The 17,104-nt window shown below is 42.6% G+C and overlaps 1 protein-coding gene across 5 annotated transcripts in view; it reads left to right on the top strand.

Annotated features, from left to right (window-relative positions):
• Nucleotides 1-17,104, top strand: part of NUP214 (nucleoporin 214) — a 101,033-nt gene that overhangs the window by 35,030 nt on the left and 48,899 nt on the right. For all 5 annotated transcript variants that reach the window (XM_007115571.4, XM_007115570.4, XM_007115569.4 and 2 more), the window contains 6 exons: nucleotides 520-702; nucleotides 1,432-1,517; nucleotides 1,623-1,706; nucleotides 7,522-7,782; nucleotides 8,546-8,707; nucleotides 10,880-10,979. In XM_007115571.4, the coding sequence (XP_007115633.2) occupies nucleotides 520-702; nucleotides 1,432-1,517; nucleotides 1,623-1,706; nucleotides 7,522-7,782; nucleotides 8,546-8,707; nucleotides 10,880-10,979 (876 nt within the window). The remainder of the gene's footprint in view (nucleotides 1-519; nucleotides 703-1,431; nucleotides 1,518-1,622; nucleotides 1,707-7,521; nucleotides 7,783-8,545; nucleotides 8,708-10,879; nucleotides 10,980-17,104) is intronic.

Raw genomic sequence — 17,104 nt, 5'->3', positions numbered from 1 at the left:
TGTCGCCAGAAAGAAAGGGACAGTTGTCCCTGTCTTCTTGTAATTCTTTTGGGTGGGTGACCCCCCTGCCGCTAAATCGTGTGCTATTCCTCTGTTTCTTGACAGCACTCTGAAGAAATGACCGACTGACTCCCTAGATTTCCCTGTACCCTTGGGCTTTTTCTTTTTCTTTCATATAATTTACAAACAGAGGAATATGCATATCCTAAATATATAGCTGGATGACTTTTCGCCCATTTCTTCCCTGGAACCCATCTGAGGTTGTGTGTGGCTGTGCTGTCCTCTGCTACAGGCCCGGTGCTGCACATCCTAAGCTGCTCTTTGCTCCTTACACTTTATCCTCGTTAGGCTTTCATCCCCTTTTTATGTTCTAGTAATTTCTTGATGTTTCTTTCCCACCCGTGGTTCTCCAGTTTAGTCTTCTCCCTGTTACAGCTGCAGTCTTTTTCTCTCCATTCGGTGGGGAGTTCCTTTACTTGAACCATTCCCGTTTAGTTCTTTCCTCCTTGCTCTCAACAGGCGCCTGCTTGTGCCAGAGCGAGAGACGCTGTTTAACACCCTTGCCAACAACCGGGAGATTATCAACCAACAGAGGAAGAGGCTGAATCACCTGGTGGATAGTCTCCAGCAGCTCCGTCTCTATAACCAAACCTCCCAGTGGGGGCTTCCCTTGGATGTTCCCTCGCAGAGCAGCACTCACAGGTGTGCAGGAGAATGGGCCTGTTAATGCCACGTGCACTCAATAAATGTGGTTGGATGAACGGATAAATAGAGCTAGGTGGAGTAGTCTTAGAATGGTTCACACGTGGCTTTGAAAGTGACTCTGCTGTCTTTCACCTGTGTGAGCCTGGTCAGATTCCTCACCCTCGCTGATCCTTTGTTCCTTTGCCAAAAAGTAGGGCTAACAATACGTGCCTCATGGGATTACTGGAGAGTTTAAAACTAAGTCTTTAAAGCACCTAGTAGTGTGCCTCATGACACAGATGCTCAACAGATGATAACAGATACTATAGTCACAGTATTATTGTTTAATTGAAAATTAACTCTCAGGATTAGGTTGACCAGTTTGTCTTGAAGCTCAGATTTATCATTTTGCAAGAGTGTGGAGATTTCAGACCCTGCAGTTAGACAGTTTACCCCTGAAGTTACCACGGTGGGCTTGTGTTTCTGCCTTTAGGCTGAATGTGTAGATTTTAATTGCCCTTCCTGCTGGAGCCCCGTTGATGTTGTGTTTGCTCTGGGGTTGGGATATACTATTCAGACTGTGATCTCTTTCCTCTTGGATTAATTTCCTTGATTGGTCAGATTTTCCATTTCTGTATTGGGATGCTCTCATATCTTGCCTTTATATTTAGGAGGATAACGTACCACCACCACCACCCCGATTTCTCAGGTCGTAGTTGGTTCATATATAACACTATCCTATTTCAGTTTTGACAGTGACCTCGAAAGCCTGCGCAATGCTTTGTTGAAAACAACCATAGACTCTCAAACCAAACCCTTGCCCAAAGTCCCAGGTAAATGAGTTCTTTCCAGTCTTTAAACTCTCTTTGTTCTCTTTCATCTACTGACATCTTAAAAACCGAGTCTTATGCATTTATGGGTTCATGAATTTCTTGCAGCCAAACTGTCCCCCGTGAAACAGGCACAGCTGAGAAACTTCTTGGCCAAGAGGAAGACCCCACCGGTGAGATCTACTGCTCCAGGTAGAGGAAACTGGTCCTGAATTTTTAGGATAAAGCATATAGTACATGGTGTGGGAGTAGGATGGTGTGTGTGTGTGTGTGTGTGTGTGTGTGTGTGTGTGTGTGTGTGTGTTTTCCTTTGGTTCTTAGTGGGAGATAGAGAAAATGTCCCCAGAATCTGTCATCCATTTGAATATTGGGGTAAGAAGCAGCTTATACATGGTCAATGAAGCAGTTCAAGGTAGTTATTCTGGCTTTTACGCTGTGTTTTCCGCACTCCTTAGGTTCTGTGGCAGTGGTTCCCAAGGGTTTGGGGGAAGCTGAGCTGGCTCCAGGGGTCCTAGCCTCTGCTTTAGCTAGAGAAGCTTCACTTTTCTGATTGGTATGGGGTTTTGAGTAAGGCTACATTTGAAAAAAAGATGTTCTAAGAAAGAAGAAAAAAAAACTACAGATTAGGGAATGATGGCTAAAAACACTTGCTGAAAAGAAGCCATATACCTGATAAAAAGTATTTTGTCATGAAATTATCTATATAATTACCTGAATTTGCTTTTAAAAAAATATCTGTTAGATGCAACTTTAGGCATAACCCTGCTTTGCTCTAGTGCCTGTAACTGCTTTTTTCTTTGAAATTATGTTTTGAGTTGAAATTTTTTTTTTTTTGGCTGCATCGGGTCTTCGTTGCTGCGCGCGGGCTTTCTTTAGTTGTGGCGAGTGGGGGCTACTCTTCATTGTGGTGCGCGGGCTTCTCATTGCGGTGGCTTCTCCTGTTGCAGAGCATGGGCTCTGGGCGCGGGCTCTGGTAGCAGCACGCGTAGCCAAGCGTTTTGGAAAATCAGGATCCAGTTCAGGATTGTACATTGCATTAAGCCGCTGTCCTCTTCAATCTCCTTTATTTTTCCTTTTTGACAGTTTTACTACTTAAACTTGCCTCCCCAAACACCGTAATTTGGTTTTGCCTGTGTTTTGGGCTTTGGATACTGTGGAAGTCCGTTTATTTATTCTCTGGATGGGTTTCTCTTACTCCACATCAGGTTTCTAAGAGTCATTCATGTTGCTGCGTGTAGCTGTTTCTTTCTGTTGCTTCGGTGTATGAATATACTGCATTTGTTTATCCATTCTCCTTTTGGTGGACATTCACTGTTTGCAGTTTTTAGCTGTAACATAGTAGAATGTTGCTCTGAACATTCTTCTGCTTGTCCCTTGGGGCACACGTGTATGTCTTTTATGTGGTCACGTGGCTCCGAGTGGAACTATGTCTCATACCCTGTCCCTGTGCTCAGCTTCAGATTCTGCGTGCAGTTCTCTTGTAGTGAGTCACACTTGGCCATCAGTGTGTGAATATTCCAGCTGTTCCACAGCCTTGCCAAGCTTGATATTGTCAATCTTTTTCCTTTTAACTCTGCTGGTGTCACCTTTTTATATGTTTATTTACCATTTGGGTATCTTTTGTGAAGTGCCTCATTAAATCCTTTGCTCATCTGTCTGTTGGATAGTCTGTCCTGCTGATTTGTAGAAGTTATTATCAGTTCTTGGTACCAGCCTTTTGTTGGTTATATGAGTTTGTAGTTATCCACTTTGTTGCCTTTTTAGCCTCTTAGTATCTTTTGGCAAAGAGAAGTTCTTAATTTTAAAACAGGTTTTTCGGCCTTTGCTTTTCTGGTCAGTTCCTGTTGTTCTGTTGAAGAAATCTTTCTCTACCTCTAGGTCACAAGAGTATGTATGCACCTGTATTATTGTCTAGAAATGTTAATGCTTTGCCTTTCAAATTTAGATCTGCTATCTACCTGAAATTAATTTTGTTAAAACAACTTTATTGAGGTATAATTTGCGTATCATAAAATTCACCTGTTGTAAGTGTATAGTTTGATGATTTTTGGTAAATTTACAGAATTGTATAACCATCACCACATTCCAGTTTTAAAACATTTCCATCACTTAAGAAGTTGCCTCATGCTGCTTGTAATCAGTTCCTATCCTGCTCCCAGCAACCACTGATCCGTTTTCTTTCTCTGTGGAACTGCCTTTTTTTAGAAACTGCGTATAAATGGAATCATATGTAGTCTTTTGCTTTGGCTTCTTTCCCTTAGTATCATTTTGAGGTTCACCCATGATGTGTATCATGTATTAGTAGTTCATTCCTTTTTATTGCTGAATGGTATTCCATTGTATGGGTAGACCATATTTCGTTTATACTATCTGGAATTGATTTTTGTGTATGATACGAAGTGTGGCTCTCATGTCACTTTTTTGTATTTAGATATCTGATTGTCCCAACACCATTTAGTGAAGATTCTTCCTCCCTGCTTAGTGGCCACCTTTGTTGTAAATCGGTTTTCCTATACTCATAGGTCTGATGGTCTGTACACTGATTAGAAACCACTGCCACCACACTGCCTCAATTAACTGGTGCTAAAAATAAGCTTAATACTGTTTTTTTTTCCTAGATCCTAAAGCTATGCTGTTCAATATGGTAGCCTATTCAAATTTAAATTAATAAAAATTAAATAAAGTAAAAAATCCAGCAGCCACATTTCAAGTGCTCACTAGGTACATGTGACTAGTGGCTACTGTAATAGGAAACGCAGACACAGAACATTTCATCATCACAGAAAGTTCTACAGTCTAGAGTAGGGGTTGGCAAACTGTTTCTTAAAGAGCTGGATAGTAAATATGTAGTTTCTATGGTACCTAGTGAACTCTGCCCTTGTAATAGGAAAGCAACCGCAGACTGTATGTAAACAGGTGGGCATGCCTATGCTTCAGTAAAACTTTATGTATAAAAGCAAGCAGCTAGCTCATGGTTGTAGTTTGCTGACCCATGATCTAGAATGTTTTGGCGCTTCTTGGTGCTTTCCATTTCCATATTAATATTATAATTGTCTTGTTAAGTTCTACCACCCTCAGCCCTCAAAGAGTTGAGATTTTGATTGGGGTTGTAATGAATCTCTAAATTGACTTAACAGAATTGACATTTGTACAGTGTTGATCTTTCATTTCCTAGACATGGCATATGTTTATTTGGGTCCTTAATTTTTCTAAATGTTTTCTGCATGGAGGACATGCACATCTTTTGTTAGATTTATTCCCAAGTTTGATATTTTAATGCTTTTATAATGATGGGGGTTTTTTCCTTAAATTTCACTTTATGTTTTCTTTTATGTTAGATATAGTGTATAGAAATGTACTAGATTTTTTGGTATGTTGACTGAATCTAGCATCTTGGCTAACTCATTTCAAATAATATGTCTGTAGCTATTTCTTGGACTTTCTGTGGAAACAATTATACCTTCCATGGATATGAACACTTTTGTTTCTGCTTTTTATTTAATTTTCTTACCTTATTTCACTGGCTAGGACCTCCAATGCAGAGTCCAATAAAAGGGGCGAGTAGGCATCCTTGCCTTTATCTCAAAGGGAACACTTTCTGTAGTCCCTCATAAGATATGAGGTTTGCTGCATCTACTGATATGATCATGATTTCTACCCCTTCTCCTTCCTGTTAATGTGGCTTTCTGCCTGTCCTGATCTGAGCTAGCATTTAAGCAGAGTAAGATTCTTTAGGTTTCATGGGGCCCCCTTTCTAGTGCCAGGAAGGTAGCTGCATCCTTGATCACAGCAGGAAGCAGCATGTGTCAGCTGCGGAGGCAGCATCATTGGGACAGTTGAGCAGACCAGGCTCCTGGCCTCTGCAAGTGAGCATGGCCATTGCATTTTTCAACTGATGGGTGTCCCTCCACCCAAATCCAATGAATGGCATCAGGAAGATGAAGGAAGGAAACTGAGAGAACCCCCAGGTGGTATCAGACCTTGGGAGTTAAAGTTATTTCCGTTTTCTATCCAGTTCCTGAAGGTGATGAGTCTGAGTCATCTCTTGTTGCTATTAACTCTCAAGAAGTGGGATTTTAGAGAAATTAGTGAGAGCAGTGTGGCCCTAAGAGAGTGTGGGGTTTATATTAGTTTTCTGTGGGTGCCGTCTAACAAATTATCACAAATGTAGTGGCTTGTAACACCACCTGTTTATGATCTCACAGTTGTGTGTGTCAGAAGTCCAGGCGCAGCACGGCCCTGCTGGGTCCTCTGCTCGGGGCTCACAGGCTGAAGTCAGTGTTGGCTGGTCTGAGCTCTCATCTAAAGGCTCTGGGGAAGATCCCGCTTCTGAGTTATTGGAGTTGTTGGCAGAATTCGGTTTCTTGCAGCTGTAAGACTGAGGTCCTCGTTTGCTTTGCATGTGCCCCCGGCCCCCTTCATCTGCAGTCCAGCAACAGCACATGGAACGCTTCTGTGCCCCCACTTCTGCCGCCTCTCTCTGCTTCCTCTTGTGCTTCTTTTCTCTACCTTTAAGGGCTCTTGAGATTTTACACTGGGCCCACCTGGAAAATCCAGGCTGACCTCTCTGTTTTAAGGTCAGCTGGTTAATAACCTTAATTGAGTCTGCGAAATCCCTTTGGCCATGTAATATAACCCTCTAAGGGAACATAACCATGGGTGTGGCACTGGGGGCAAGGGTCGTGGGGTCAAAATTCTACCTAGCACAGGGTATTTTATATATAACAGAGTACTGTTAAGAACATGGTCTTTCAAGTCGGATACACGGCAGGTTTGAATTCCAGCTCTACCACTTACCAACTTCGTGACCTTGGGCAAATTACTCAGCCTTTCTAGGCATTAACCATAAAGTCAGATAACAGGAATTTCTAATTTAGATGCTTTGAGCAGTACCTGGTACCAGGTAAGTTCTCAATAAATGTTAACTGCGGTTTTACTGGTGGTGCTGGTGGTTACGGAGGGACTTGCTAAGTGACCCTGCTGCACATTGACCTGCATCAAAACACGTTGGGACGGTGCTGTCCCGTAGGACTTCCTGCAGTGGTGACGGCGTTCTGGGTCTGTGCTCTCCGGTATAGCAGTTACGCTGTGGCTGTCGCGCACTTCAAAGGGGGCTGGTGCAACTTAGGGTTCTAGATTTTCACTTATTTACTTTACATTACTTTTCATCGAAATAGCCACGCGTGGCTGGTGGCCAGCTGACGGTGCAGCCTAGCGGCAGCGCTAGCACACAGCATCGCTCGCTGTTCACCTGCATTCCTCTATGTTCCGGTTCCATGATGACGAATAAAATCTTGCAGAGTGGTGTGCCTGTAGAGCAAATAAGTCAGTAAATGTTAGCAATACTTTTACATAACCTGAGGAGGGGAGAAGGCTGTTACTTGTTTGGTTTCGGTTTTTTCCAATATACAGACTTACGTAACATGACTTCTGAAATTCACGGTAGAAGGTAACATGGCACGTTACCCCATAGTTTACGGAAGGAAAAAAACAGGGAAGGTGAAGATTGATTTCAGTGATTTTTTTTTTGTTTTAACCTAATTGATTCAAAAGAATGATTAGATCTACGTGGCAGTGTTTGAGACCCTCAACATCGAGGACGTGATGTCTTTTCCAGTTTGCGTTAGGCCTTTTCTCAGAAGTTTATTGTTGGAAAGCAGTGGCAGCACTGGGACTGTTTGCTCTGCTCTGGAAGCTTCTCTGTTGCTTTTCTGAGACGGTGTTATTGCCTGGGAACTTCCTGCTTTTACACCAGCATGCATCCCGTCTCTCACCTCACATTTTTTTTGTTTAACAGTCAAGATGTTCTTGTCCTACACAGCTCGGTTTTGCAAAAAGCCCATTTGAGCAAAAAGTATCTTTGTTCGCATTCAGCAGCAGCTGCTTCCACTTAAAATAAGTAATAATTAAGTCGATTTATAAACTGGATATTTCTCTAGCAGCAGTGAAAATTACATAGCTTTTGGACTGGAATTGTCTAAGTTGTGTTTTGTTTTGGGCTTTGTAGCCAGCCTGTCTCGGTCAGCTTTCCTGTCTCAGAGGTATTATGAAGACTTGGATGAAGTCAGCTCAACGTCTTCCATTTCCCAGTCTCTGGAAAGTGAAGACACACGGGCATCCTGTAAGGATGACGACGCGGTGGTCCAGGTTCCCCGGCATGCTCCCGTGGTTCGAACGCCTTCCATCCAGCCCAGTCTTTTGCCCCAGGCGACTCCTTTTGCTAAATCTCACCTGATTCATGGTTCGCCGGGTGTGATGGGAACTTCAGGTAAGTAAACAATGAGACAGGAAATGATCTTTTTTCCCTGAGAGATCTCTGACTCCTGAAGGAACTGTAACTGGGTTTTATAGTATCACACCCATAAGTTATGGGTTCCAGCCCATTTCTGTTAATATTCTAGAAGTTACAGGACAGATTCAAGAGGTGTGTTCCCCTTGAAAGTGGTTGGTAGGACCTGAGGAAGAGGAGACCCTGCAAGGTTCACAGTTACTGCTTTACTGTGGAGCACAACTTGTGCCTTTCCCGTCCCACCTCGTTTCAGCTCCTCCATTGTAGCCATGTTGTGCCTCAGAGCTCACCAGCCAGAATGCTCATTGTCTGTGTTGGCTCGCTGATGTGACCTGTGTTGTGCTGTCACACCTTCATTTCAGAGCATCAGGACTTTGTATTGCAGTGACTTCTAAGAGGACAAAGCCGGGCATGAGGTACCAGAATGGAGAGATTTTATGAGAGGAGAGCAGGACATTGCCCTGTTCTGGCACAAAAGTTATATCTTGCTCGGTGTCAGAGGAAATGATCACGTGAAGTATTTTCACTAATAGAAGTGGGCAGGCAAATTGCCTGTAGCATCTTTGAAAGATAAAGGTGCCAGCCTGTCAGTTTGCCAGTACTCTTCTGTGTTAATGCTTTATTTAGGATTTTTAATCTTAACATTTTCCCTGCAACCACACATGGAGAATTTACCATTTTAATTTTTGTGTTTTCTTCTTCTCTGACCCACTCTCTCACTTAATTTATCTTTTTTCCTCAGTGTCTACACCTGCTAGCAAAATTATTCCTCAGGGGGCTGATAGCACAATGCTCGCAACAAAAACCGTGAAGCACGGCGCCCCTGGCCCCTCCCACCCCATCTCTGCTCCCCAGGCGGCCGCTGCGGCAGCCCTGAGACGGCAGATGGCCAGTCAGGCGCCAGGTAAAAACATCCATGCAGGGGCTGATGGTGAGCTGTCCGAGCCCCAGGCCAGGACACAGGTGCCAAGAAACGGCGGGCTCTCTTTGCCGCCCTTCAGAAGAGAAGGCTGATGTGATAGGTCTCACCTTTTGAGGGAGAGAGTTCTGCGAAGGCAGAGACTTAGTCGGGAACTTTCCTTTTAAGGGGCAGTATTATCTGCCACATTCAGTTAAGTGGGAGATCAGTGGGGTTTTTTGATGGAGTTGTTAACCCCTGCTTTTGAATAATGTCTGCTTTAAGCCCCAAATTAATCTTCGCAGGTAGATCACCTGATAACACTAGGGTTGTCTGATGGTATCTTAAGGGTCCCAGCCACCCTCTGAGGTGGGTGTGAGTGGGCCGGCCCATTTGGCTTTCGAGTAATGTAAGGTTTGGAGAGGTGAAGGTCACCTGACCAAGACGTAACAAAACCCAGACCCCAACCCTGTGCTCTTTGTATTGTAGTACAGCTTTTTCTTAAGACTGCAAATTTAAGGTGGAAACTTGACAGATGAAGACTCTAAGAAGCTAATCAGCTTTTGCATTTTGTCAGTGGTTTGTGGCTATCCGTAATTTCCTACATTAAGATTTATAGGTAGTTCGCCTCGGGACCTCAGTTATCACTAGCTATCAATTTTTACAAGCCAGTGGTTCTCAGCCAGAGGCTATTTTGCCCCGCCCACCTCCCCTCCAACAGTTGGCAGTGTTGCTGGCATTTAGTGGGTAGAGGCCAGGAATGCTGCAAAAAAAAATCCTAAATGCACAAGACAACCCCACAACAAAGGATTATCCAGCCCCAAAATGTCAATAGTGCCAAGGTTGAGAAACTCGGCTATGAATCAAATATTTTTGTTGTAGCTGAATAAAATTATTTTTTAGTTCTATAACTGCTTAGAACACATACCAATTTAGACTAAAATTTTAAAAGACTAAAAAGACATGACGGTTTTATTTAGCCAAAAAAGAATTACCATTATATAATACTAAAAGATTTCTAGGAAAAGTTCAAATATTAAAACCCTTATTAAGCCATCTAAAATAGATACGAAAGAGCAAAAACCGGATAACTTTTGAAGGCACTTTTGAGCCGTCTGAAAAAATAAGAAACGTTTGATGTTTTAAATATTGGTTGGACCCAGCAGAATCTTAGCATTGTGCTGAACACGCCCCAAATCAGGCCGATTGGGTTGGTTATTTATAAACTTAAAGTCTGTCAGGATTTAGGATTATTCCACTCTCAGCAGGAGGTGGTGTGATGTCTGTTGTCATTTTGGAAGCAAATATGTCTGAGGTGTAGGCACCTCTGAATGTGAAGGATGAAATACATGTGGTCATGGGCAAGATGTCCCTGGTTATCTCTCTGAACGAGGGAGTAAAGTGAGCTGCCATGGACCCACCGTCCTACCTGGGCTACAGCTTTCAACTTTGCCCCAAGTATAATTGGAAGAGATCTAAGAGCTTTGCTTAGGCCTTCTTAATAGTTAATTACGAAATATCATTAAGTCTTGGGCCACAGCTTTAAATTATAAGACACAAAAAAGGAGACGTGAAAGCTGACAAGCCTAAGAGAGATAAGTAGGTGTCAAGTCAATCCCTGTTGCCATTCCTTAATTCAGGCCTCTTGGCCTCATTTTTCACATTTTATTCATCGTGTCTGTCTCACTAAGGCATGAGCTTCTTTAGACAAGGAGCTGTGTTTTAGACATTTTTTTGTATTCCAAGCACCTGAGTCCGGCAATGATAAGCTCATGCGAAAGAACTTATTATTGAATAAGTTGAATGAATGAATGCATGATGGATGGCAGAAGCACTTAGTCCGAACACTGCTGATCCTCTAGCTCTTTCTGCCCTTTTCCAGGGCGAGCCAACAATATGGCAGGTATCTCAGCTCGGCTGTATAAAAGCTGGCTAGGGAATTCCTTTTTTCTAAACGAGTACATTTGATTAAATTGCATAAAGCTTCACCAGATAATTTTTATGAATGGAGTAGGCCAGGTGATCCACTGAACACAGTGCTGCAGAACAACCTAAATTTCCTTTATATAATAAGTTTGCATTCTGCTTGAGTTTGTATCCTAGATATTCATTATACCTGGCTAGGATTTTTGATCCTTTACTGCACTTAATGTGCCTTTCTCTTCTCTATTTAAATAGCTGTCAGTACTTTGACCGAATCAACTTTGAAGAATGTCCCTCAAGTGGTAAATGTCCAGGAATTGAAGAATAATCCTACAGCACCCCCTGCGGCGATGGGGTATGTTAACTACTTTTCAGTGTGTTTAAGCCCGTGAATTATTCTGCAGTAGTGGTGAACTGCCTGCAGGGAGCACCATAGCCATTGTCAGAGTGTGACTATTTTTCCTGCAGAACTTTAGGTCATAAGAGGGGTGGAGTGGACAGCTAATCTTGGGTACACAATGGGGTTTTCAGGAGACTGTCCTCTTCAACTGGCAGTAACAGTTGCCTCATAAACCTTCAAAGTCTTGGTGATATATACTCAGTGTGCTGTTTGTCACGTGTAAGTCTCTGTGTGATACACACATTACGGTTATTAAGTCAGGTAAGGTATAGGGTTTGATTTTTGATTTTTTTTGTTTTTTAATACTCTTGGGGCTCCTGAGTTGGCACTTTGACTCTAATGCAGACTGTTGATTCTGAAAACCCAGTGATGATCTTGAGATTGACGGTCTCTCCTCCCTTCCTTCCTCTCTCCAGGCATTCCTGTTCTTTCAAGTTTCTCATGCCTTTTGTATGAAAAAACAATCTTGTAAAAGGCACCAGCTCTGTTTGGAGACTTCTGGCTTGTCTTCATGCCATATCTGAGGGCCGGATCATTGCTGCCAGAGCTGACTTTTCTTAAGTCTGAATCTGTGTTTAGAATCTAAGGCATTGACTCCGTGTCACTGTTCTGGGCAGCACGGTTCATGGAATATGCTTGTGCCCTGTTGCTCTGTGTATTCTGTAGCCAGGAGCTCTTCCGTGTGGCTGAAGAGGGAAGAGTTGAGGGCCGTTTCCTCAGTCTGAGCGTAGGGATCGTGAGGACCGGTGTCACCCAGGCATTTAGAGTCTGGAGCCCATTACCAGTCCAGCGGCGAGAAGAACAGCCACACACCCTGTGTGTTTTCCAGTCTACATTAGCGCTCTCCTGCTCCCCTGCCCCCAGGTCTGCTCACTGTTCTGTTTTGGCTTTATTGAGTGGCCCTGCTGCACTAGTCCACTGGCCTCTTGTTTCCACATCGGTCCATCTATCAACACTGCCAGGAATTTCTTAGTTATCTCAGGGCCATACTAACAGCCAAAAACAAGCCTACTTGCTTTCCTACCTTGTAGTGACCTTGAAGCTTTGGTGTGCTGTTTAGACCAAGATGGCATTTGTGGTCGCTGTGAACTTCTCAAGGGAAAGAACTATGCGTTAGAGTTTGGGAATTACAGCCAGATTCCTAGTGTAGGGTAGGCAAAGAAAAGCCACTGCAAGGCAGACTATTACATAAGACTGGAAAATCCAGCTTAATGGTGAAAGAAATATGGTCTGGTGTTTCTGACATATTTTAGCTGTTAACCGTGTGTGAGAAGCGCCTATTGGTGATTTCCTTTATCTTATCTCAGGCTTTGTTTCCCTCCAAGGTTCATCTGAGCTAATCGTTGATAAGGGCTTTGTTAAAGGAGCAATGCTGAGTTTGCCCTTTTCTCTGACTTAAGAAAAATAGACACAAAAGTTAAAAAGGAATCTTCCTTTCCCCACAGAATTTGGACTCTGGTGCAGTTATTTAACTTGTAAGCCCAGCGTGGTGCCTGGAATGCAGTTCCTTTTTAATAACCACTGTTGAATAATAGGTGAATCTAAGCATACTTGACAAGTGGAAATTGGTATTTACCACCTCCCCCAATAAGAAAGCTTGAGAGGGAATTACATTCATTATAAAATTACTTTCAGATTCTCTTAAGCAGTAGTTTGGTAAGTGTTATTTTAAATATTTAATTTTGCATTTAAGTTTTTCTGAGTAATATCTTAAAGAGATTTATTATAAGATGAGCTTACACATTTCTTGCAAATCAGAACTACAGTGAGGTATCACCTCACACGGTCAGAATGGCCATCATCAAAAAATCTACAAACCATAAATGCTGGAGAGGGTGTGCAGAAAAGGAAACTCTCCTACACTGTGGGTGGGAATGTAAATTGATTGCAGCCACTATGGAGAACAGTATGGAGGCTCCTTAAAAAACTAAAAAGAGAACTACCATATGACCCAGCAATCCCACTGCTGGGCATATACCTGGAGAGAACCATAATTCAAAAAGATACATGCACCCCAGCGTTCACTGAAGCACTATTTACAGTAGCCAAGACATGGAAGCAACCTAAATGTCCATCGACAGAAGAATGGATAAAGAAGATGTGGTACATATATACAATGGGATATTACTCAGCCATAAGAAAGAACAAAATGATGCCATTTGCAGCAACGTGGGTGGACCTAGAGATTGTCGTACTGAGTGAAGTAAGTCAGACACAGAAAGGCAAATATCATATGATATCACTCATATGTGGAATCTACAAAAAAAAAAAGGGTACAAATGAACTTAACAGGACAGAAGTAGACTCATGGAGGTAGAAAACAAACTTATGGTTACCAAGGGATAAGGGGGGGAGCGATGAATTGGGAGAGTAGGACTGACATATACACACTACTGTATATAAAATAGATAACTAATAAGAACCTGCTGTGTAGCACAGGGAACTCTACTCAGTACTCTGTAGTGGCCTATATGGGAAAAGAATCTAAAAAAAAAAGAGGAGTGGATATATGTGTATGTATAACCGATTCACTTTGCTCTACACCTGAAACTAACACAACATTGTAAATCAACTCTACTCCAATAAAAATTTTAAAACAAAAGCAAACAAACAAAAAAGATGAGCTTACGCATTTCTGCCATTGGTATATCTTACACGTTCATTGGCCTCATCCCTTAAATTCATCTCCTGTTTTCAGGAAGAGGGTTTATCTGGAGCACACCCATGGCTATCTAGACTCCTCTCCCGTGCTCAGTCACTTGATTCAGCAGGTTCCTGAGGGGTGTCTGCCATGAGCATGATAACACCCTGGGTATTTGGGATCCAGTAGTGAGTAAGACATACCAGGTCCCCGCTTTCACGGCACTTAGATCTCAGCAAGGAGACAGCCACTAAACAACCCATTACCTCGACAGTTCTCTAACTGCAGTGTAATGAGTTGGATGAAGGAGACGTACAAGGTGCTAAGAAGGCACACAGTGAGGCCATCTGGTTGAATCTGGGGCTGATGAGGAGGTTGGGAAGGAAAAGGTGTTTTAGCTGAAAGTTGAACAGTGACCAGAAGCTGCCAGGCAGAGTGGAGAGAAGATTGTTACAAACAGAGGGTGCAGGATGTGTAAAAGCCCAGACCTGGGAAAGGACAGAGCATGTTTGAGGTGAAGGTGAAAGAAGGCCAGTATGTCTAGAGACCTGGCAGGAAATGGAGGATGAAGAAAGCAGGGCCGAATGAGGTTAGAAATACGGTGGGATTTTTGGTTGGTTGGTTTTTTTTCCCAAAGCACACCGGATAGATCATTCCTTTCAGGAATTTGGGCATTCGTTTATTCATTCTTTCTACAAATACTTAATGAGCATTTCCTATATGCCACACACTGTTCCAGGTGCCGGGGATAAAGCAGTTAACAAAACAGATTCCCCAAAACCCCCAAACCCTGCCCTTGTCACAGAGAGACAAATGGTACGTAAAATATAGAGTATTTTAGGTGGTGATAGGTATGATGGAGAAAATTAAAGCAGAGAAGGGGTTTAGGGACTGTTGTCTGGACATGGGTTGCAATTTTAAATAGGAACAAGGAAGGCACTATTCATACATGGCTAATGACTAAAATATCTCAGAAATATCAGACCATATTTCTTTTACCATTAAGCTGGATTCTCCCGTCTTATGTAATATTTTGCCTTGCAGTGGCTTTTGACACTTAACATTTTAATAAAGACCAACGACCAGAGAGCAGGTCACATGAATATCCTAAGGAAGAAAGCCCCAAGCACCAGGCCTGTAATGAGAGCATGTCTGGCAGGTTCAGGAAGGAGCCAGACAGCCACTGGTGGCTGGAGGGAGAGGGATAGCGGGGCCGGGGGCCTGGGATACAGGTCTTGTAACATCTACTAAGCCTCTGTCAGGACCTGGCTGACCAATGGATGTTGAGCAAACTGATCTGATTTATGTTTCCTTGATTAAAAGCAATTTTAGCAATTTTTTAAAATATTGGGGCATAATTAACACACAGTAAAATTCACCTTTTTTTAGTGTAAAATTCCATGAGCTTTGATAAATGCAGATAGTTCTCTTGACCTGTGGTTTTAGCAGGAAGCTTCTGGTTCTTATATTGAGAATAGATGAAAAGGGCTGGAGTGAGGAATGGTAGAAACAGGGAGAACAGTTAGGAAGCTTTCTTTTTTTTACTTGTAAAATATATGTGTAACAAAATTTATTAATTTAACCATTTTTAAGTGTACAGTGACATTAAGTACATTTACAGTGTTGTGTAACCTTCACCACTATCTGTTTCCGGAACTTTTTCATTATCTCCTACAGAAACTGTAGCCATTAAATAGTAACTCTTTGCTCCCCCTTCCCTCTAGTGTCTGGTAGCCGTTATTCTACTTCCTGTCTCTAAGAATTTGTCTGTTCTAGGTACATCATATGAGTAGAATCATACAGTATTTGTCCTTTTGTGTCTGGCTTATTTTGCTCAAATTTTCTAGATTTATCCATGTTGTAGCATATGTCAGAATTTCATTCCTTTGATGGCTGAATAATATTCCATTGTACGGGGCTTCCCTGGTGGCGCAGTGGTTGAGAGTCCGCCTGCCGATGCAGGGGACACGGGTTCGTGCCCTGGTCCGGGAAGATCCCACGTGCCGCGGAGCGGCTGGGCCAGTGAGCCATGGCCGCTGAGCCTGCGCGTCCGGAGCCTGTGCTCCGCAGCAGGAGAGGCCACAACAGTGAGAGGCCCGCGTAACGCAAAAAAAAAAAAAAAGAAATATTCCATTGTGTGCATATGTCCTATTTTATTTATCCGTTCATCTGTAAGTTGACACTTGGGTGTTTCCCCTCTTCTTGTACAAGTATCTGTTGGAGTCCCTGCTTTCAGTTATTTGGGGTAATGTTTTAGGAGTGGAATTGCTAGATCATACGGTAATTCTGCATTTAGCTTTTTGAGTTAAACATAGTTCAAACTGTTTTCCAAAGCAGCTGCACCATTTTACATTCCCAGTAGCAATGCATGAGGTTCCAGTTTCTCCACATCCTCACTAATATTTGTTATTGTCCATCTTTTTGCTTATAGCTATCCTAATGGGTGTTACATGGTATTTCCTTGTGGTTTTGATATGCATTTCCCTTATGACTAATGAATGATAATTGGGTGTCTATTCATGTGCTTATTGGCCATTTGTATCTTCTTTAGAGAAATGTCTCTTTAGATCCTTTGCCTGTTTTTTAATTGGGTTATTTATCCTAATTGTTGAGGTGTCATATTCTTTATGTAATCTAGATTCAAGTCCCTTATCAGATACATGATTTGTGAATATGTTTTCCCATTCTTTGTGTAGTTTTCACTTTCTTGATAGTGTCCTTTAGAACAACAAAATTTTTAATTTTGATGAAATTCAGTTTTTTTTTTCTTTTGTTGCTTGTGCTCTAGGCGTCTTACATATAGGTATGTGTTTAAGAAACCATTGCTTAATCCAAGATCATAAAGATTTACTCCTGTGTTTTCTTCTAAGTTTTATTGTTTGAGCTCTCACATTTAGGTCTTTGATCTGTTTTGAGTTAATTTTTGTAAATAGTGTGACTGTGGCCCAACATCTTTCTTTTGCATGTGGATATTCAGTTGTCCCAGCACCATTTGCGGAAAAGACTCTTTTTTTTTTCCCCCTTTGAATTGTCTTGGTGCCCTTGTCAGATTGATCGGTTTTCTTTTTTTTTTTTTGCGGTACGCGGGCCTCTCACTGTTGCGGCCTCTCCCGTTGCGGAGCACAGGCTCCGGACACGCAGGCTCAGCAGCCATGGCTCATGGGCCCAGCCACTCCGCAGCATGTGGGATCTTCCAGGACCGGGGCACGAACCCGTGTCCCCTGCATCGGCAGGCGGACTCTCAACCACCGCGCCACCAGGGAAGCCCTTGATCGGTTTTCTGAGGTTAAACCAATTGTTGGTAATGATGTATTGTCCATTTTTTATATATGGTTGGATTCAATTTGCTAATATTTTGTTACGAATTTTTTTTTTTTTTTCCTGCGGTGCGCGGGCCTCTCCCGTTGCGGAGCACAGGCTCCGGACGTGCAGGCTCAGC

The sequence above is a fragment of the Physeter macrocephalus genome, chromosome 13 (assembly GCF_002837175.3).
Source record: "Physeter macrocephalus isolate SW-GA chromosome 13, ASM283717v5, whole genome shotgun sequence".
Classification (NCBI taxonomy): domain Eukaryota; kingdom Metazoa; phylum Chordata; class Mammalia; order Artiodactyla; family Physeteridae; genus Physeter; species Physeter macrocephalus.
The sequence above is the reverse complement of the archived record's forward strand: the minus strand, read 5'-3'. Positions and strand labels throughout refer to the sequence as shown.